Source organism: Lepisosteus oculatus, chromosome 7 (genome assembly GCF_040954835.1).
Source record: "Lepisosteus oculatus isolate fLepOcu1 chromosome 7, fLepOcu1.hap2, whole genome shotgun sequence".
NCBI lineage: Eukaryota > Metazoa > Chordata > Actinopteri > Semionotiformes > Lepisosteidae > Lepisosteus > Lepisosteus oculatus.
The window spans coordinates 21,459,788-21,483,212 of NC_090702.1; the positions used below are offsets into that span (position 1 = coordinate 21,459,788).

Here is a 23,425-nt window from a genome sequence, read left to right on the forward strand (position 1 = left end):
TATCAGTTTCTGGGGAATGATTGTGTTGAATGCTGAACTGAAGTCAATGAACAGCATTCTTACATAAGTGTCCCTCTTATCAGGGCAAGGTGAAGGGCAAGGGATACGGTATCAGCGGTAGACCGGTTGGGACGATCTGCAAACTGGAGGGGGTCCAGAGAGGTGGGCAGTCTGGACTTAATGTGGCCCATGACTAGCCTTTTGAAGCACTTCATGATAATTGGTGTGAGTGCCATGGGGCGATAGTCATTGAGATACGACACATTAGTCTTCTTCTGGGCTGGTATAATTATGGTGGTCTTGAACCATACAGGGATGACTGCCTGGCACAGGGAGATACAGTATTAAAAACGTCTGTAAAAACATCAGCTAACTTTTGCTAGTGTCTTCCTCCCATCAACTGCGAACATGCATTAATAGACAAACTATTTCAAGTTAGTATTAAGATTAGTGATTTGTATTTTTTAACTTCACTGGTTAAGGTGTTAATGATCCAAGTCTTAAGGGTGATGGTTGTAGTGTGAATGAAGTACAATATTTTAATTTGTATCATGAGGTCTATAGTTATATGGCAAGGTTTAGAGTAGTTTGTGTAATGTTGTTAGGATCAGAATTGGGCTACAGTCATTTATGAAGGCCCTATATTAGAGCAGAAAAATGCAAACGAAAATCGTGTAAATTGTGATGTTCATTAAATGCAGAATAATGATAAATTTATGTACCTGTTTGGGTGTTGAGTATGTAGATAGAACACCCTAGGAGTGGTTGTGAACCAGTGCTTTTGGAGTCCTGGTTCCCGCAGTCTGACAAGGGCATCTGCAGTAACCATTTGTAGTTTTGTATAAAACGAATATTCCTACTCGTATATTTTCTAAAAACAAATGTTTCGTTTGAGTAATTGTTGTTATTTAGGTTATGAATTTAAATTTTGATTTTATAACAGAAGAAGGTGACCAACTTGATCAGGAGTCTGCAGTCTACAAAAGCTAAGACCTTTATCGACGAGGCAAACATAAACTAAATTTATTTTTCTATGTCTCTTGAGTGAATTCCACCCAAAGCAAAACCCCTCTTTTTGAAGTGCCAAGCATCATTGTCGTTTTAGTCAATTTAGATGTTTGTGATTTGTACGGAAAATGATATAAAGCGTTTATATCCTGAATGTTTCAAATACACCTACAGTGAGTACTTCATTTTATTTGACTTTCTATTATTCCTAAAAACAATATTTCTAATTTCTACAGTTAAAGTGGTTTAAGAGGGATACTTCTATTCAAAAATGTAATTTTAATTTGCTCGGTAAGAAAGTTACAAATGTGTTGCTCCTCACGGATTGTTTACGCAGATGCACAGTTTTTTTTCTGTCTGCCACGTGATTCAGCGGTGAAAGGTTAGTGCAGTCATGGCGTCTTCCACAGAAGGAGCAAGCGTGAGTGAAACGCCGAGCAAGAAGAAATACAAAAACAAACAAAATGAAGGTAATAAACCATAAATTCAGTATAAAACCGGTCATAACTTTAGGAAGCTATACATTTGCAACGTTCCAGTTTGATTGGCAATGCTATTAGTTATCTTAGGACAGTATTGGATATCTGAGAATTCTGTTGTAAATGCTAACTTTCCCATCTGTTTTGAAGTATTTTTTAAAAGTATCTACCAATAATATTGTAGTAACAGTGGTTCATATCGTTGTAGATACGTGGTGTAGAACTAGTACATACAAATCTTTTTTGATGAAACCATTTCTTGATGAAAACGCACCTATACAAAAATAGAAATCAAGATATAACTTCTGTGAAAGTTTGCACTGTATTTAAGAACTAGGTATTCGCTGTACTTATCCATCGTACGCAGCTTAAGACATTGAGAAACATCACAGGTAGGCTTTCAAGGATTTTCGAAAAAACCTGAAGATATACAGTATGTAGACGGAATACGAAAGTCTCTGGAACAGAGGTAAACGTGGAATGTTATTTGGGACATCTGGAACAACATTCAGAATCAGGCAAAAAAAAGTAAACAAGCAGCGTTAAGGGAGGATTGCTAGCTGTTAGAAATAATACAGATGATTTAACTTTAAAAAACAGAGCATTTCTAGTTTTTGTTTCCAGTTTTCAATAGTTGAGTAGCTTCTGAAATTCATAGGGCCTGTTTGTTGTGTTAAAATTGTATCAGCTTAGTAGTAATGTTGCTGTTGTTACTGCAGGTTTTAGTATCTGAATAGTAAATGTCCAGAAGCTTAAGTGTCTTGTTTGTCAACTTCTTGAATTTATGATTTATTTGTTGTTGTTTTTTTGGGGTCTTGAATGAGCAGTTGATGAGTCTGAGCTTCTGACAGTTCCTGAGGGATGGAAGGACATCCCATTTACCAGAGAGGACAATCCGAAGGGTTTGTTGGAGGAAAGCAGTTTTGCCACTCTGTTCCCCAAATATAGAGAAGCTTACTTAAAGGAGTGTTGGCCTCTTGTGCAGAAAGCACTAAACGACTCTGTAAGTTAATTTAAAAAACAATATATTTTAGAATATATCCAGTGCCTATGTTGGCTTAAGGTGCAGTGTCCAACAGATTTTTTAAAAAAATACTAGATGCCTTTCATATTGATCACTGTAACATGACGTGTTTGTTGGAAAGGAGAATATTAGCTTCAGTTCTTAAAAGAGAAATACAGAAATGTTGGTTATGGAGGTAATGACTGCGTAGATGATGGGTCATTATAACATTAAATTAATACAATTTTAATCATTAACATTGGGAACTGAAAATGAAGATCTAAAAATAAATAATAAATAATGCTATTTATTTTTTTCTTCAACACTTTTTTCACCTTTGTTTCCTGCTGTGAAGTCAGTTCCTGGTGTTTGTACCAATGTATGAAGTAATGAAGCTTTTATGTGCTACTGTGCAATATGTACTATAATAAAATAGGTACCATTTGAATTACAGTTTGCAAAAATATGGAACATTTTTATTTGATGACCTTGTGCTGTTTTTATATTTTAATTTTATAGCTGAGTTAAAAATGCTTAATACTGTAGTGTACTTGTATTCTAGAATTGTAGCTGCATCTTTTTTTCTTGTTTTATCATGGGAATTTAAGTGGTACCAGGCACCAGTTACATGTTGTTTTTCCATTTCTGTTTGTGAAAACATGGAATCCAACAGTCTAAATAATTTTATTTGGTGGTAGTACTGTATGTGCATGTAAAAGTTTTTTACTTTGCATATTTTACTTTTATGAGCTACCAAAAAGTATTGGAAAAGATAATGATGATTGTGTGTATTTTAAAGTTCTACAATTGCCTCAGAAAATATCCTTTGCTTTAATGGTACTTTGTTTCTCATGTGTTTTATATTTCTTTTCCTTTCTTCAGTACATCAAAGCAACCCTAGACTTGATTGAGGGTAGTGTGACAGTCAGCACCACAAAAAAGACATTTGATCCATACGCCATTATAAGGGCTAGAGATCTGATAAAACTGCTTGCAAGAAGCGTTCCATTTGATCAGGTATGTATTGTGGTACATTTACGGTATACCACCAATAAACACAAGTATCTATTCTAGAATTACTTTGATATTTTGTAGCCCAAAAGTTAAAGTTTGGGATCTGTCTGAAAAATATTTTCATTCTAGGACTAAAGTGTGAGTTTTGTCTTTAGTCCTAAACATTTCATATACGATAGGTTCACTTGTGGATGAGTGAAAAATATCATAGGTAATGCTAGGTAACTGCTGAAATAGACGTTAAATATGTCTAAGCCCATGTAGGTTCAAGTCTGCCATTTTTCCAAGAGTTGACTGTAAATAGAATGTAGGTTAGATCAAAACTGCGTCCCTTGTAAATGGGGGTATTTGAAAGTACTGTATAAAACCATCTTGAGTCTAATTAATTTGATTTTACTAGTGGTTAAATGATGGGTAAGCCACTAAATTTCAAATTCCACATTTAATTGACAGCTGTTTTCCTGATCTGTCCACCTAATGATTGTTTGCTATAGGCTGTGCGAATTCTTCAGGATGATGTGGCCTGCGACATCATCAAAATTGGGACTTTAGTCAGAAACAGAGAAATATATGTGAAGAGGAGAGAGAGACTGATAGGACCAAAAGGATCAACTCTTAAGGTAAGCATCACAAGGTGTCATAAAGAATCCATGCGTTGTGGTTTTAGCTACATTTTTGTATTTCACTCGCTGGCACTGTTATTAAATAAACAGTCCTGTAAAGCCCAGTACTCAGGCCACTGTTTCCCTCGTTGTTCTTTGATGCCTTATTTTAGTTGGAGAAAAGTATGACTTTTACTTTTTTTTAAAAGACCAAGAATTAAACATCAAAGGCCAGTGATGTATTTTTGGAGAGCTTATCTAGATTGTCCCTGTGTGCTTGTGTGGGTGTGCACTGCAGGGTTCTGGTCTCCCATCCAGGATGCCCTGCCTTGTGTCCTATGCTCCCATGATAGGCTGATAAGTTTTCATTTTGTTTCTGTAAAAACTTAACTCTTTATAATTTTCTTCTTCCTTTCTGTAATATCAGACATTGTGTAGTTTTGATGACAGCATTTCAGAAGTTGGTGCTTGAATTACCTTCATCAGCATATATTAAATCATTCTGCATGTTTTTAATTACAGTTTGTTTGTAACATCATAAAATGGAATATAGTGTGGTCTTATGCTGTTTTTGTGTACATCACAAAACTTTTATCTCAAACAGGATGAAGCTGGTCCCTGTTGCCTATTTCAGTTCTAAACTGCCCAAAAGCTATAAAATTTAATATGGGGAGAGTCTTTAGTTTTTCTGTGATTTAAGTGTGTTAGACTTTCCAGTGGTAAATTTCAAGTTTCCTTTATTTTTCATGACAGCATATTGTATGTATTGTCTGACTGTAGGTTTTGGAAGCATCTTATAGATTGTTTTGTGGTTATTTTTAATTTTGTTCTCTTGTCTTGGAGAGATCCATAGCATCACAAGAGATTTTAAATATATTTAAAATGTATACAGTCCAATAAAGTTTGCCAGCATTGGACTGTAATATAAATAAAAATATAAGGAATTTGTGGGCAAGACAACTGTTCACCCTAAAACAATCTCAACATAGAGTACACCTATTAGTATTGAAACTCAGCAGGACATAGCAGTTGTATCTTGTACCTCTGTTAGTGCACATGGTCTATTGCACTGCACATCTTTGTAGCCCACAGGTTCCGGTCTTAGTGTGTCAATGCAGTGACCAGTCCAAGAAGGTGTTCGGTCTTGTTGTCACACATGAAGAAATGATTGCATATTTAGATGATTGCATATGAGAAGCTGAGTGACCAGGGAGCTGATTTGTATTTGCATTTATTCCCAGATGAGTCCACTGCTACCTACTTGTCTTTTTCTGGGGTTTTGTTCTCAGTATATCTCTCACCACTGCCTCTCTACCCATGTTAAGGCATCTTGCTTTGTTGAGCTGAGCTAGTACCATTTGTTGTTGACTCAAACAAATGTGGTTGTGTGTCCATGTCTCTGTTCTGTGCGATCAGACTAAAATTGTGTAGATGTTTGTTTTAACTATGGAGAAATTAGATACCTATGGCTTCCACCATGCAATGTGGAGACTTGTAGAAATTACTTCATCATATTGCAGAGTAGAGCTTCTTATACTAGTGATTATCTTGTGTGGTGGTAACTTTTCAATGACTAGTTTCTTGGTCTTTTGTTCTCATTTGGTCCCTACTTGACCATTATAATTGGTCAGGTAATGTGTCCTCTTGAAAATGAAGTGATGGCATAGTTCTATTATGATCCCAAGCTGTTGACATACAGGCCTTTGTCTAGATAAGGTGATGTTGAACACTTCTCCATCTTCATTAGTGTATCACCTTGCAAGATGAAATGTGCTTCTTCAAGACTACCTTTAGAACCCTAATCAACTCAAAACCTAATGAATTAGGCCATCCTAAGGCACTAAACGTTACTATAAGACCTCTACAGTCAAGCGTGGCTTGATTTAAATAATTGCTTACTCAAAGATTGCTCCAGAGTTTGTGTACATTCCATTTACTGCTCATCAAAAGCCTGTTTTGTGGTGGGTTTGTTAATTTGTTTAGTTAGAAATAATATTGGACATTCATTGTATCAAAGAAAATACAAAGCAGAAAAAAGGAACTGCTTTGAAAATGCATTTCATTAATATTGTTTGCTGTCTTATTTGTGTAAGTCTCTGCCTGGTAAAGAATGGCATATGAACAATAGAGCAAAAACGGCAATTAATCATTTTCTAATAAGTGGAAATGCCAAAACAATCAGTATGTAACAGTTTGAAAGAAAGGCGGACTTGGCACAAGAAACTATTTATATAAAATGTCTATTTTCTGAGCTGCCTTGTTCTTTCATGTACTGATTTAGCATCAGACTAAAGATAAGGGGGTGTTACCCTCAATGTGTGGAAAGACCTTGCCATTTTCAGAAAGTTACTATTTATACACATTCTTATCATGTTTTTCAGAGTTTTTTTTTCTTCTTTCCTTTAGGCTCTTGAGCTTTTGACAAACTGTTACATTATGGTACAGGGGAACACAGTGTCTGCCCTGGGACCTTACAATGGCTTGAAGGAAGTGAGTACAGCTTGCCATAACAAGTTGTTTTAAGAAACTGCTGTGTTGTGTTTCATTAATCAGTTTTACTTTGCCTTCTAGGTCAGAAAGGTTGTTTTGGATACAATGAAGAATATACATCCAATATATAACATTAAGGTATGTCCTTCTGTCGTTGTAACTCAGCTTGTTACTTTGTATGGCTCCCTTTTCACTTGGAAATCTGTGTGGAATAATTGTGGAGATGTAGATTCATGTGCATATACACCTTAATAGAGTATTGTGTACATCTGAATACGTGCAGCTAATGAGAGACAAGTGAGATAAAAACAGGAAATGAACTGTTTGAATCATTGAAACCGCTTCCTATTTTTTTCTAACGTTCTGTATTTGTCCTCCAAATAATGCCTTACAAATTACTGTAAGTTACACAATCACTCTTCATGACCTAGGTCATAATCATTGTCTGTCTATATCTTTATCTGTGAGTTAGAGTGATAGCCAGGAACTTTTTAATAATACATTGAATGGCATATTACTCGGTGTGCCTGTTTTATCTAATAAATACACAATGTAGTGACATGAGGTCACTATCAACACTGGTAATCCATCCTTGAACTTGGCCTGTGATGTCCACGCTGCTTTTCTTTCGAATGACAACCTGCGTACTCAGTGACGGGTTTTTTTTCATTGCCGTTTTTTAAGACTTTGATGATCAAACGGGAGCTCGCCAAGGACCCTGAGCTGCGTACACAGAGCTGGGAGAGGTTCCTGCCCCACTTCAAGCACAAAAATTTGAGCAAACGGAAACAGCCCAAGAAGAAGACAGTGAAGAAAGAGTACACACCCTTCCCTCCAGCTCCACCAGAGAGTCAGGTCTGTGCCCCATTGCTGCAGAGGAAGAGCCCCTTATACACCAACAGAAGTACAAAACTAAAAAGTCTTGTAGTCTGAATTATAAAGTGGTAGGCAAAAGTCGCCTTACTATAAGGAAGCGCCAGACTGTATCGGGAACTATAAAACTTTATTTAAGAGGCATCTGCAAATAGACTGTCCTCACAACAGCAAGGCTGCTCTGTGCAAACAAAGACAAGGAAAGCACCCTACTTAAATTCTTCATAACTCATCATATTCCTAGCTGGTCCAGCCAATCACTGGCCACTTGATATAGAATATTACCAAAACACATTGTTTTTGTATGCTAAACCATCAACGCTGCATGCAGTTTGTAGAGATAATTCTGCATCAGGCCTAGAATGAAGTGCCAGTACTGGAGAAAACTTTGACATCCGAAAGAAATTGCAACATACATCTGAGACTGCAATCAAGATGTCTCGCGCAGAACAGCGATTAAAAATATTCCTCCAATATCCTGGCAGTCACAGAAAGAAAATATTCAATTTAACTCTTTACATTCCTTCCTAAGATGGCTAAATCAAAGGAAATCATCACTGCTCAACAACAGGAAGATGTTCCCAGGTTCCTTTTTAAACCTTGCTGAAAAAAAGTTAAACCATTAAACACTTAAATCTTTTTGAATGATTGATTAAAAAACCTCTGCGATTGTCTTTGATTGCATGATGTGATTGTCAACAGGTTGATAAGGAATTGGCAAGTGGCGAGTTCTTCCTCCGGCAAAGTCAAAAGAAACGGAAGAAGATGGAAGAAGTTAAGGTGGGCATTTTTTCAGGGGGTTTCTGATTAGCATTATAGTGCTTGTGTGAATATAAACTTTTCAGTCAGCTAGGGTTTTTTTTTATAAGTGCTTGATAGTAGATGAAGCATCTTTGTATGCAGTGTTTTGATGTGTGGTTCACTCATTGTTTGTGACTAATCTCTCTTTATGCCTTCATTGCTATTAATTTGGTTATTGCCACATATAATGTAACTGTAGTAAAAGTATATGGAGCATTGTAGTATTTTGTTATGCTGTTGCTTTTATATATTTATTATGGGAGAGCTGTTAAGGATAGATGGGACAAATAAAAAAGGGATGCGCAAGTAGAGAATGGATATACCTCTGCTGTGAGGAATTGATTTATTTGAGGCAGCAGTATGGAGCAGTGATTAGGGCTCTAGACTTGTAACTCGGGGTTAAAGTTCAAATCAAGGTCCCATCCTCACATTCCTTCAGAAAAATTACCTGCTGTATAATTAAGTATCTATTAAAAATAGTTCTCAGTTGGCCTATCTGTTTAAATAATTGTTTTCTGTGCATTATAGGTTCTGCGTACCATTTTGTGCTGATGCCAAGATTCTCAAACTTGGGTCAGGTTTCTTAGTCAATAACTTGCACATTTTTTGTCCAAGGTGAAACAAGCTGAAGCTTTAAGCAAGAAGCAAGAAGAAAGAAAGAAAGCCTTTATTCCTCCCAAAGAAAAGCCTGTTGTGAAAGTGAAAAAAGGTATGCCATCCTTGCAAGTAAAGCTCATGAAATTGTGGTACACTCTTAGAATGGCTGGCTAGTCATATGTCTGACTAATTCAAACACCACTTCCATGTCCAGCATAATAAAGAAGCTTTCATTTGAGGTTGTGGGTTATTTAAAAGTACAATAATAAAATATTCAAAGTTCAGTGTAGGCTTTAGCATTAAATATTCTGTGATTCTTAAGATTGAACTGCTCAGCTGTATGTCATTTCACATTTCAGATATAAATTGAGAAACCTGCTGTAAAAATATTCTGATTTGTGGTTTCTCTTATTGTGAAGTGCTAAATCTGACATTTAAAAATTCTTCTTCTTATGGACTGTAACACGTCTCAGATTGTGAATCATTATGCCCCAAAATTAATGTAACCACCGCGCAATACGTTACTGATCCAACCAAGGGATCGAGGTGTTATTGCTGACTTTAAATGCAGGAACATTTTAAAAGAAAAAGAAAAAACTGCACTAAAGTAGTGAACGATTTTGATTTTGTTGGTTTCAATGAGATCACAATTTGAAAAGAGTTGATGCTTTTCAATGTGTTTTTTATGGGTTTTAGTTGCATTAAATGTATAGCTGTGTCTGAACTGTTTGTTGGGTACATATCTTGTATGTATAGCAATTCCCTTTTGAGTCAGTTTGCTATAAGTTGCATTATTTAGGAGTGTAAACTGGAGTTCTAACAAGACCTTCTGTGCTGTATTTGGAACTCAATTTAACTTATGGTCCCCTAAACCAACTCTATTCCATTAATTCTAATGGGAAAAGCCTTCCGCTTTACGTTACATAAGCATAGTTTATGGTCTTAAGGTCTCAAAACCTTCATGTTTACATTTTGTATGGGGAAAATGTCTCCTTTGTACACTGTTTCACTATATGTTGACTTGCTGTTCCCTAACTCCCATGTACAGTACCTCGTGGACCACCTGTATAGAGTGTCCCATTAAAGATTTATATTTTTGACCTTCTATTTTGAAGATAAGAGAACAAGGTTGTTAAAAGAATATTTCAGATTTTCTCTTTTTGGCATGTATTTATGTTTTCTTGAAGGTTTATTCTTTGTCATCCGTGGGCAACTATCCCATTTTGGCGTCAAATACTAAATTGTTTCTTGTACAAACTTTTCTTTTTCATTTGTAGCTCCTAAGGAAACTAAAATCGATGTTGAAGCTATCAAGGAAAAAGTTAAGAAGGCAAAGCATAAGAAGCTTGGAGCTCCCCCGACTAACCCAGATCTGCCCTCATCCTCTGCCTCTGAAAAGAAAAAAAAGAAAAAAGCCTGAACTGGCTTTCCGTAAGAACTTTCTGAGAAATCTTGGTCTCCTGTAGCCTTAGCTGTGTTCTATGCTGACACTGGCTGTATTTTTTATAACTCCATCTAATTTATAATAAAATCACATCATATAACCAAGGTTTTTTAAGCATTTATTTCACTAACAACTGCAAAGTCTGATTTTATTGTATTATAAGGACTGTAGTTTTTTATAATAAGTTTGTGATATACAAAAATCTGCTTTGAAGTTTCTAAAATTTCTCCACAAATGTAAAAAATCAGAAAAGCAAAGACTGCCACACTAGATTATTCTGTTATTTACCATTCTGAGGTGTATCACGTGGCAATTGTTAATAACTGCAATAAAATGACTAGCTTATAGGTGTCGTAAAAAAAAGCCAATTTAAAGATGAGCCTTGTATTTTGTATACATTACAGTATAGTTAAAATGCATCATATGTCATTGTATGGGCTTGGAAGACTTCTTGGTTTGCAAATTTGAAATTCTGCATTACAAACTATTAAATTAAGTTATAATTAAATATTGCCAAATGTAATCTATTAAATTTGAATATCAAGCCTTGCTGACAGGAAAATGTGTAAAGAATTTAAGGTGTGATATCACCAAAGAGGTGTATCCTGTTAATGCTTTCGGTGTGGAAGTTTCTTCTGTTTTTAGAGAGAGACCTGCATCTGCTTCAGAAACTGCCGTACACATCCAAGGTGAACATACCTTGTGAATGGCGGCTATTTACTTAAAATATTTCAGGAAAATGTTTTTATAATAAGAATTTACATGTTTATACCTGAAAGTGTTTCAGGAATTTATTATGGGTTAAATTTTCAAGATGCGTTGGGAAAAGCTTCTCTTTTAAAGTAAGCTATTACAAGAAACTTAGTTATTTGTGTAAGGGGTTACAAATAAATGCCTTGGGAGGAAATTGCTTTTAATGTTTTTGTGTTGTTTTCCATAATAAGTGTACACAATACGTCAATCACTTTGATAATTATAATCTCCCACATTTTGCTAATTTTATAAAGTAACCCCACACACATATAACTTGTAAATGTTATGGATGTCATGGAAAGCTTTCTTGTCCACATTTAATCTTTAACAGAGAGCTATACTGTATATAGCAGTGATGGTGCTCTGAGGAAACTACATAATACAAAAGGCCCAAAAGGTTAGTTCCAAAATAAAGAAATGCATGTATTTAATTAGTAATATTCCAAAGCTAAGTATAAAGAGTGCTTAAAGGGGAAAAGGCCAATAAACTGCAAGGAAGAAGAGAATGGGTTTTTAGAATAAAACCTACACAAAAAGTTTTTTTTAATTCAAAGGCAAATTAACATTGTACAATAAGTCCATCTTTAAAGTAGACCATTTTTTAAAAAGTCATTTACCAAACAGCAGGTTACATATATAATGCAACTGTCACCCTTGCATATTGTACAATGTTAAAGGAAATTCATATCAACTTCCATTAATGATATTTAAAAAATTGTCAGGAGTGGGGAAGATTATTCATTAGTCATTAAAGATTGCTAAGGCTTAAACCTGGCATTATTAAAAAAAAAAGCTGTTAAAATAAGAGAAATTCTACTCAGCTTGAAACAATCAATTTTACATCTAATGCATCTAAGATTTCAGTCCTGATTACAAATGATGAAAATACTGGAAGGTTATATCTCTATAGTCGCAACATTTTGTGATTCTATGTTGTGCTGTAGCTGTCACAGATGTAGAATGCAGTCCCTGCAGCAACAATCTAGGAGCCCTTCAAAGATTTGAAGGTCCAGAACTTGGACAAAACTTGCAAAAAACATCACTGAACATTAATAACTGAGTACCCGAAGGTTCTCATTGAAGAATATCATTAAATCTCCCCATTATATTTTTCTGTCTTGTGTAAGGTAAAGCACAGCACCAAGAAGCATTAATGCCACTCATTTGTTACTCATACTGTCTCCAGAATAAGCAAGTGATTACCCACATATATAAATGTTTCCCATATATAAATATAATTTTTCTTACAATTTTCAATAGAAGCTCAGATTTTAAAATGTTTTATCATCTGAGCCAAGAATAAAGAATGTGAATGTAGCTCCATCCTGGAAACTTTGAGCAAATCTGATGTTCGTTCATTTGTCTGCCCATATCTTAAGGAAGTTCCACACCCAGAAATTAAATACAAAGGATGGTGGGTGTAGTGATAAAGATAACTCAAACATTTAGATTTTTTCCCATATTTATCTACAATGCAATATATCTTAAAAACTGATGTATAAACTTATGAAGAAGGAAAGATAAAGGTGATTACTCATTTTTAGCAGACAATGTGGCACACTCAACTAATTTTTTAGCTGTACAAGATAACAGACTTAAATCTAGAAAAGAATATTGCAGAAGTACCTAAAAATTGCTGAATATTTGTCTAGTTCTTTAATAACAAAAGGTGCTAAACAATGATAATGCAATATTGGACTGAAAAATAAAATGAATTTAGAATAAAATTAGATATTGTTCTGATTTTTAAGTTTGGACTTAGACTCGATCTGTGATGTTACATAGGTGTAACATAAGAGTTACAATTACAGCAAGCACAGTACATGGTACATGTATGTGCCAAATCATACGTAATATTCATGAAAGTTATTTTAAGCATACAAACGTCTGTTTCTTTGTTTCACTAGAACAAGTCATGTTAGAACAGGAAATAGAATAGGAATATTGATCTTAAAGGCATGTGCTGTGCTGGGTTAGTATCATCAGTTAGAATCAACTCTTCTTATTGTCTTGTGTTCAACCATCCTAGGCATGATGTTGTCCCATGACAGCACACGCTGTGCTGTGCACTAGTACACTAGTGGATGGTATAATACTGGTGTTCAGGAAAACTAATAATCAGTTTTGTTATGCAATGAAACAAATGCAAAGTTTCAGATCAGTATGATTATCAACTTTATTTAGTTTTTTTTACAGTGTTGTTTGAATTTTACTTAAGAACAGAGAGTGTCTAATATTTAAACCAGCATTTGTATTTGCTGATGAACTAAGAAATGTGCTTTCCATTATGAAACAACCTAGATTATTCATAAGCAAACATGTTTGGATATAACTGCTGAAACCCGTATACTCCTGCAAATATCAGAGCAAGTGACACAGACCTTGAGATTAGGACTGTAATGCAGAAGTAGTTGCTAGAAGCAGAAGAGGTGGCATCAGTATCCCAGTCTGGATACCAGTCTTTATAACCTGTCAAGCAAGAACAAAATAGTTTTATCCATGACATTGAAGCAAAATCTGTAATTTATTCAATTACCCTTATAATCATTAAATACTTACTTTTTAATTGCTCCCGGGCTTGGTTTCCTGAAAAACAAAATAATTTGTTTTAAACACATGCAAACCTTTTATCAAAGGTACACATGGTATCATACACTCAACTATCAAAAAAAGAAATTACAGTGGTTTATTTAGTTTTAGATATTGCTTTAATCAGATTTCACTTAGTTTTATCTATTCTATATGTTTATTTTTAGATTCACACTATACTGTAAAATCATAGCTACTATTTGAATGTTGTGCATACAGTGTTTTGCAAAACTATTGAAAACCTTGCACAGTTTTCACATTTTGTTACTTTGAAGCTTGCAGTCATGATACTTTGAACTATCAATTAATATTTCTATCTAAACTCCACACAATGTAAAAAACTACTCAAAGTAAAAACAATACATAGATAATGAATATGAAAGTCATGATTGCATAGGTATTCAAATCTTTTTCCATGACAAGCCTAAATTAATTTTGGTGCACAAAATAATACAATTGGTTGAGTGGCCTCTTTGTGTGGTATGATACTGTAGTTCTTTGCATGAGTTCAAAATAAATAGACCTGTCTCAGCAATATTCCTTGGTCAGGTAGTAAATTCCAAGCAACCATAACCATAATGACCATGGAGACAATTGAGAAGGGTACAAAAGCATTTTGAAATACCCTTACTATCTTATTTTAGCATGGTGAAGTTGATAAGAAGTGGAAGGCACCTAAACGCTGCCTTAACCAGCTATCCATCCAAATTACACAAGGTGGTAAGGTGGTTAGGGATGGACAATGGTGACTTTGAAAGATTAACTGAATTCAGTGCTTGAGATGGAAGAAAATGTTCATCGATCAACAACTGTCATGCATGGTGGTGGCAACATTATTGTAAAGTTCTAAGTCTCATTAGCAGACACTGCGAAGCTTGTTAAGAATGATGGGAACAAAGGTGGAGCAAAGTACTGAAAAATCTTAGAGGAAAACCCGCTTCAGACCTAAGATTGGGAGAAAAATTCACAGTTCAGTAGGACTAAATACACTGAGATACACTGCCGTGACTAAAGAATTATAAAGTGAATGCCCTTCATTGGTTCAAAGTCCTGACATGTCCTATTGAGAATCTGTGGAAAGGCTTGACTTGAAAACTGCCGCCCATGTGTGATCCCCAAGCAAATTTAGAGAGCTAAAAAGTTGGTATAGACTTACTCAAAAAGACCTGAAATTGTAATTGCTCCTAAATGTGCCTCAACCAAATATTGAGTTCACGTGTCTGAATACTTATGCAATCAACATTTTTTTTTTCTTGGTGCTGACATTTACTGTAAAACATCTAACTCTTCAGCATCTTCAGTTTAAACATTCAGGTTTTGAATGAAACCTTTAAAAACATTTTACATTTTGTGCATGCAATTATTGTAATTTCACAAAATGTATGACATTGTTTTGGTATCAGATTTAAAAGAGCAGAATACATTCATAAATCATTGAAAAATGCTCAATGCTGAATTTATACACTTGACAGTATGTTACACTTACGGCATAAATGGTTAACACAAGTGTCACTACCACATCTACTGCAGCTGACTCCACGAGTGTAAGGATGGACTCCAATTAAGTTCCCACTGGTAAGAAAGAACACACACTTTAATCAAAACACTGTCCTTAGGACTAAGCCAGAGATATTACAAGCAGTAAAGCAGTAAATCTGTACCAGAATGGTAGGAAAGTATAAAATATACTGATGGAAAAAAGAAACACAACATTTTCTGGAATGAGAATACTATAGTTATAGCTTATGTACTTTCACAAAAAGTTGTCAATTTGTTTTAAGTCCTCTGACCAGCAATACAGCTTGAGGCATTGCAACTTGCCAATCATACGAGGGCTCGTCAGGTGCACCTTTACCCAATGAGTTCCAGGTGGAACAATGCCTGATGTGGTCACCTTAAATAAGGCCTTAATTCGAAGCTTAGGTCACCGCAAGAAAAAGGCCACACTTAGTCAGTTTTCTGTGTATTCCATAATGCCTCGAATGTCACCAGAAGCAAGGGAGAGGGCCATTGGCATGCTGCAGGCAGGCATGTCATGTGCCAGCATTGCCAGACACTATGGAGTAAGCCGCTCCACTGTGTCCTGACTGCAGAGAAGGTTTCAGCAGACCGACAGGACAGATGAACGTCCAAGATCCAGTCGCCCTCAAGTGACCACACCAGAGCAGGACCGACATCAGACTGGTCCATCTGAGAGACTGGTTCAGATCTGCCACCCGTACTGCTGCTCACAACTCCTAGACATCACAACTGACTGGCTTGGGCCAGACAGAGGCTGCAATTGGACTCGTCAGCAGTGGCATCAGGTCCTCTTCACAGATGAGTCACTCTTCAGCCTGTTCCACGCAGAGTGTGGAGGAATGGGTGATGCATTTCTTTTTTCCATCAGTATATATATTACAACAATTGCCAATATATTAAGGACAAACTTAATAATAATGATGATAATGTGTGGTTTGATTATGATAATATTTGGTTTATTTTCACTAGTGTTGTAGTTCTCATAGATGTAAGCATGTCACGATGCTTATTTGTAGTAGTGTGGACATTTCTTTTGCATTCATATCTAATATTGATGCATAACCTTAGGGTCTGAAATAATTTACTGGTTAGATGTGCTTGAAAATCGTGTTGTGTTCAGTATACTCACGCATCTCCATAGTTGCAAACAAATATGGTTGGATTTGGAATGGAAGTAGAGAAATCAGTGATTCCAGAAGGACAAACCTGAACAGCACAACCAACCTTGTAGCTTTTCTCCCAGACTACCTAGAGAATAAGCATATGAAGTCAAATTGCTACAATAAATGTGATGTTCTCTCATATTTTTCCATCTTTCTTTAGTTTTTTACTAAGTAATTTCATTAGCTTGAGCCAGATGTCACTAGTATCTGTAAAAGACATTTAGGCTGTTTGAAATCACCAATAATACTTACTTTACGTAACTATTGACTGAACATTTGGAAAGTTCCTGTGTAAGGGCCTATAGAATTGTTCTAAATAGCAAATGTATTATTGATTAATAAATAAATGAAACAAAACATCTAGAATATATTTAAATGTGAGTAAGACAGTGGAAACTGAAATATCATCTCCCATTTTTAAAAAAAATGTAACAAAATGTAATATCTTTTAGAGCCTTCCCAGACAACCACACCACTAATGGTAACTCAAGTAGGAGATTTCTTTACTGCAATATACAAAGGAGGACAGATGCAGCCAGTAGCTTGACCTCTCACTCGTTTTCTCAAGACCAGCAACAAGCTTTGATTTTTGGAGATGAGCAATTGTTTGTTGCCAGTTTGTTGCCATATACAGTACAAAATCAGACAGTTTATACAGCTGTGGTCAGCCCTGGGCAACCAGCCAAAGTCCCTGTTCCCTCTATACTGTATGTAGCCAAATCAGACACAGGATACAAAAGCCACACCACCGTTCATGAGACCCTGGCTGTTTGAAATGCAGAAACAAATCTTGCAGAATTTGCAGATTTAATTTTGTAACATAACAATGGAACAAGCATGAATGCCGAATGCCTTCATGTTTAAACATTGTTCTGATTTTATAATTATATTCCAAGTCTTGCAGTAAACCCATGGTAGGTGAGGAATGTTGCAAGCGCAGAGAAATACAAACTTCTTCAATGATTTTAAATATGGTAATTTAAATAATTGAACATAACAGATCTAAACAATGAGTGGAATGACTATTCAATTACTTTTTGAGACCTGCTCTGTTATTAACAGCAGGAGTAACTGATAATACTTCACCTCTTTCTCTGAATTTCAGGATAATAATGAGGTTTTATTTGTTTCTTCTTCATTACATAAGCCAAATTGAAAATATTTACTACAATTGGAACTGTACTGGTCGTATGTTCAACATTTCCACTACTTGATTGTTACAAAATAGAGAGCCTCAGGAAAGAGAGAGCAGTTAAATAAAAAGTGATAAATTGTGTTTTGTCAAGAATGTCAAATGTCAAAAATGCACCTGAGTGGTAGGTAACCATTTGAGACATGTGAAACATAGCACTTGGATTGTTTCCATTCTCGGGCACAGAGTCACAGAGTGACAAATGTGGGCATAAAGCAGTGTCTTGGGGGGGGGGGGGGGGGTTATATTTAATTTAAATATATAAAATGTCCAGTGTTTTGTCATGGATGGTGTATTTTGCCTGTTATTTTTGTCTGCTTTCTTCTTTCAAGGCCTGCAACGTTTCTTGTGCAAGCAGTAGGGCAGATGCCAATCAACAATGGTAGACAGTTTGCCTAGACATCCATCAATTACCACACAGCAAGCGGTTATAAACTAGATTATGTGGGGTTGCTGAATAGGCTTAACTGAACCTCAAACAGGTTGACAGAGAGGGACAAAGGAGGAAGGGACAATGCACTATGACACCTACACAACTACATAGTCCTTATCAGTCCCCGATTGTTATGTCTGCCTTAACCCCAGTATCACCCGGATAGTCCTGCCCCTCATTCAAGTCCTAGAGTTCAGGCCAGAAAGAGGGTATACTGTATAATCCTTGGCCATGTCTAAACAATGTCAATGAGAAAAACTCAGTGACAAAAACAAAGTGTTATCACTGTGATTTATAAGAAATGTCATACCTGAGTGTAATGTCCACATGCTTTTCTGCACACATTGTCGTTATATTCATAGTCCTTAACTTCATCATACCACGCCTTTACTGCTTTGGATACAGTGAATATGGAAGAAGGTGCTCCAACCCAGATGTTTTCCCCAACAGGAGTAAAAGTGGGATGAACCTTTCCAGGTTGTTTCAGGTAGATATTGTGATTAAAATTGCAGGTCCTTGCCCAGGCTCTTGCGGTTTTGGCCAAAGCCTCATCCCAGGTCTAAAAAAAAAAAGTTTCATAAATTCGTAAACCAAACAAAGATTAATTCACTTAATAATCAGTAACAGCAATTGAGAGAGTTTAATATGTTACTTTCAACGAAATAACACCAAGAAGTATTTTTTTTTTATTTCAGACTTTGTTTCGTAATGAAATAAAGTGCTTGTTACAATTATAAAGTCTTATCTATCGTTTGCATATTTTACCACAGGATTATCTGTTCCTTCTGGCTAATTTTTATTTCATTAAACATTGTGATAACAATAGAAACAGTGTAAGTGCATTTAAATTTAAAACTAGTCTGAGGGAGGTCTGGATGTCAGTGGATGGTCAAGGTCTTTTTTTATATAATAAAAATAAATTACTGCTGATCCTTTAAGGTTGAGGACACAAATCAAGGAGCACATGACAGGGGTTAATATTGGTTATCACAAAGTGGTCACTGGGATTACCTAGTGACACACTGTCCTCCACATCATTCTGTGACATCCAGAAGCTGGTTTCTTGGCCTCTTTTGGCTGGAGTCTATTCTCTGAGTGTCTGTTTCACTGACCATTCAACAGGAACAGAGTCTATCTGCACCTCATGTTAGTCAGAGGACCTAACACCTTTAGTGTTGGTATAGTCAGTCATTTAGGCAAAATGGGTGGTAGCAAAGCTAGGGGTATCCTACCCATTATTCTATTCTATTTTTTGTTTTAAATAGCAATTAATGTGGCATGTATGTTAAGCAGGAAAATTGTCAGAAAATCCAAAGGATGTTTTCTCCTTAGTTGTTGAAGAAAACAAATGAGACTCACTTAAAATACTAGTTAGACTAGAGCATAGCAATAATTATAAATTAAAATGAAGTGGATAAATATATGTGTTACTACAAACACAAGATTATTTTTTTTTAATTACCAAATGAGAGATAATCAGGAATATTTCATAGTAATCATCTCAGACTGAAAATTCTTTAAAAAACGTCTTCACCACCTTCCTTTTGTACCTCTTTACTACAGTATCTTCAAGGGCTTCAATAGACTTAAATAAGTGGTTTTTCTGAACGTTTCTTTCTTTATCTTTGACTGGTTGACTTTGTCTATTCCAATTTGTATACCACTGTCTGCAGACATCATCATTATTTTTTTACTTTGTTGTTTTCTCTGCTTTAAGGCTCTTCTTTGTCTTGATTCAGTTTTCTGCTGGTGAGTCTGGACAAGTTTAATTATGCCAGCTGACTGCCAAGGATCTCCATTAATGCTGATATGCAACAATATTCTAGCCTTCTCCCTTCTCTTGTTCCAAGAAGCTTCTCAATCTGGTTTTGATGCATTCCAGGGCACTTGCTGTATGTTCAGGTCAACATTATCTATAAACCTAGTAAGTGGCATCAGACTGCAGAAAGACGGACACTAGTTCTTTACTTTGTTTGGCCAAATGTGGGGTTTTTCCTTATTAAATAATGCAAAGTCACACCTGGGTTGCTTCTGTAATTCCATCAGCATTCTGAGTCTGTGTCATATCCTCAGTAGTAAACAGTTTGTAGAAATGAAAGACAAGAACCTGTTTGTGATTTGCTGATCTTTGCCCAGCGCTGTCCTCAGCCAGGTGTGTTAAAGTCAAAGTACAGTACATCTCATTTGGTCATTATGACAATATGACTGAATAATTGAATGGAGTGTAAGAATGCAGAAAAGAGGGCTGCATTATGATGAGAAAAGCAAAAGGACTGAGGATTTAAAATTATTTTCAAATGGGACAGAGGTGGTGCAGGTAACATAACATTGAACAGCCATTGCCATTTTTTTTAAATAAAATATTATGCTTTTTCATAGCCATTTGTGACCTAGATTTCCAAATCACGGTGACATAATAGGCCAGAGAAAAAATGGGCTTGACTTGGATGGGACATCCTGAGTTTACTGCGCAACAGAAAACTCTGGAACAGTTTGTCAAATATTGAATATCATGAGGATGAGACCATAGACATATCGGAAGAGTGTATGCACAAATACCAAACCAAGTGGGTATAAAACAGGAAAGAAACAACAAAATGAAAAGACAAAATTGTAAAAAGTCATCATCAAAGTTTTCACAAGGCTTTGTTGCAGCTTTCACAGGATTAATAGATTATATTTTTAGTTTAATTAACATATTTATAGTGGATCTGAAAAGGTTTTACCAGACTTTAATTATACAGTATTATGAGACTATACATTTAAATAGATAACTGAAAATCCAGACTAGAAAAGGTTGATGTGTAGTTACTTGCTGGTAATTACTAATGGAAAATCCCAAAATAACCTAAGGTGTGACTAAAGGAAACGTTCAGAACTTGTTTTTGGAAGTAACAAGATCATGAGATTGTTCCTCACTTAAGAGTAAAAAATGAAAGCTTGTTATGCTCAAAGGGGAAATGGGTTTAAATGGGAAATGGTACAAAAATCCACTTGGGTCCTTATTTTCCTGAAAAGGTGCCAACCCAACATTAAAACTATTGGATAAACAATCTGCCCACACTGTGCTTAAGGGGACAAAATATCCCTTAAACTGTCAGTTGCCTTAGAAAGGGCTTTCTAATTCATCCTTGTATTTGTTGGATTATAAAAAGCTTAACAATCAAAAAGGAATTGTTTGTAAAAAAGTCTAAGAGTTACTACTAGTTACTAGTTTCTGACAATGTCAGGATCTGAATGTCAATGTGACAAGTTGGTAGAAAAACAAATAAACCATAATAATAAAAGAATTAAAAGTCATATAAACAGAAAAATGTCAAGATCATTTGTTCCCAGTGTACCTTCCCATCCTTCAGTATTCTTAAATACTGGAACATACATTAAAATTATTTGCACAGCATAGTGTCCAAACTTGCTTTTTATCTCCTGGGAAATTCCATGTCAGATCCATTTAATGTCAGTAATTATGACATGTCACAAGAAGCACTACATGCAGATTTATACAAAGGGAACAGTTAACAACGCACCATTTATAGAGAGCACTTCTCACCTTAAAAATTGTGCAACATGTTCCTCAAATGAATGGTTCTAATAATGAAAAGGGTAGGAATGTCCATTTAAAATACAACAAAATGCTTTCCTTCATACTCTAATACCATGCTAGTCTACATTGCAGTTGACAGTAATAGCAAAATCTTACATTAAGCTCAGTTTGGAGTCTCATTTAACAGACATGGAGGTTGGTATAATATTAAAGATAATTAAAGTCATTAATTTGTCAAAGCACAATTAGCTTGATAATGCATAAGCTAATGACAAGGATGATAAGATAAAATAGGAAAGAAATAGTACTTCACTCACCAGAAAATTAAAACTAGATATTTAAAGTGTTGAAGAGTGAATTCTATAAATTTAAGCAGTCAAAGAAACATCTTCTTGAAATGAATCAATGTTAACAGACCCTTTACTTCTGCTCTATACTAGGAAATTCACACATTTTTTTTTCTTTCAGCATTTGGTTTTTATGCCATCTCCTGTGGCTATAAATATATGGTGCAGCACTACATCTAACCTTGTAGATCTAAAAGCATCTAAAAGTGCTAACTTTAACACAGAAAATACCAAACTTTCAACAACCTCCAGTAAATCTTTCTTTTTTGCAAGACCTGCTTACGTCATATTTTCATGCAGAAATGGCAAATAATAATGCAGGATTCTACGCATTGCTTAATGAAGTTTCAAGACAAACAGTGGCTTTTTGCTTTGAAGTTTGGTCTTAAAGTTTAAGCAATATCATTTTGCAGATTATTTTTCTTAATTCTGCACAGCATCATCATATCAAATGTGCATAAAATATGTAGTACATTTATTATAAGTATAAAACTCTGAAAATTTGTTTTCTGAAGTATCTTACCATGTACATCATTCCACTTGCAGGTGGATTTACTTGAGAGCGAAACTGGTTATGAGCCTCAACACACTCTTTGATGAAGTCTTGATTGTTGATATCTGGCAAAGGCTTCTCTCTTAAAGACTGCAGGTAAACTGTGGAATCCATCATTATTGTAAAAAGTAGCAGGTTAAAAGACAATTTGGCCATGTTCAGCCTTTCAGTCTTGAAGTCTTACAAGCGTGGATCTGTGACTGGCTGTAGTGGCTGTGAAGAGAATGATTTTAGGGTGGGAGCAGTTATGATCACGGTACTCCAAAGAGCACTGACTAATGCAGTAGTTTCTGAAGAGCAGAAAGAAGTTATAATCAGGAACTTTGCTAACAAGTGTAGAAGTGTGCAAAACAGGAAGGAAATCCGTATACACGCGGATATTATGACAGTTACTTCAGATGTGTTTCACATTTTCTTTAGTTCATCAGGTGAACATGCAAAATGATCCTCACAACGACAGCCCATTTCCTTTTAGAAATTCTCATAAATCAGGTGCTTTGCCTAGAAAGTTAAATGAATCTTACTTTATGTCATATCGGAAACCTGTCCTGTTGAGTGCTTTGAGAAGACAAGGGCTTTGTGTATACCGGGTTTCAAGAGTTGGCTTTACTTCTGCTGATATATGTACAGTATGTACACATGATGATTAAATAAATGCAAATTATATCTGTTGCAGAAGATGAAAGGAGTTCTTTTTTCTAATCTCCCTTTTTATTATTTTCATTTTATAACGATTGTCTTTGGTACTGCTTTAATAAGAAAATGAAAAGGTTATGGTCATTATTAGAGTGCTATTTCTATGATTGCAAACTGAAATTAAAACTAACATGAGAGAATTCTATACATGTAAAAACAATTTTATACTCTATGTTGTACCTTACGCTTATGGATGGACTTTGACACAGCACAGGAACTACAGCTAGAAGTTACTGTATTTTCTGATTCTACTTACTGTACATTTCTTATAGACTGTTCATGTATTAAATTGTATTACATTTTCTTAGACACCTTAGTGGAAT

General features: G+C 35.4%; 2 protein-coding genes across 2 annotated transcripts; one reads left to right on the plus strand and one right to left on the minus strand.

Moving 5' to 3' along the window:
- The first annotated feature begins 1,370 nt into the window (after positions 1–1,370).
- On the plus strand, positions 1,371–10,411 carry krr1 (KRR1 small subunit processome component homolog). Its single transcript, XM_006633595.3, has 10 exons — positions 1,371–1,478; positions 2,315–2,490; positions 3,373–3,507; positions 3,999–4,124; positions 6,513–6,596; positions 6,678–6,734; positions 7,281–7,451; positions 8,172–8,249; positions 8,886–8,979; positions 10,145–10,411. The coding sequence occupies exons 1-10, from the start codon at positions 1,403–1,405 to the stop codon at positions 10,285–10,287; spliced, it is 1,140 nt and encodes a 379-aa protein (XP_006633658.2). The 5' UTR covers positions 1,371–1,402; the 3' UTR covers positions 10,288–10,411.
- A 2,811-nt stretch (positions 10,412–13,222) lies between these two features.
- On the minus strand, positions 13,223–22,768 carry glipr1a (GLI pathogenesis-related 1a). The gene is made up of 6 exons (XM_006633594.3): positions 22,377–22,768; positions 18,273–18,521; positions 16,304–16,422; positions 15,140–15,225; positions 13,624–13,650; positions 13,223–13,533 (listed from the first exon to the last, which is right to left on the minus strand). Exons 1-6 carry the CDS (start codon positions 22,560–22,562, stop codon positions 13,367–13,369), a joined length of 834 nt encoding a protein of 277 aa, XP_006633657.3. The 5' UTR covers positions 22,563–22,768; the 3' UTR covers positions 13,223–13,366.
- Between the last annotated feature and the right edge of the window lie 657 nt (positions 22,769–23,425).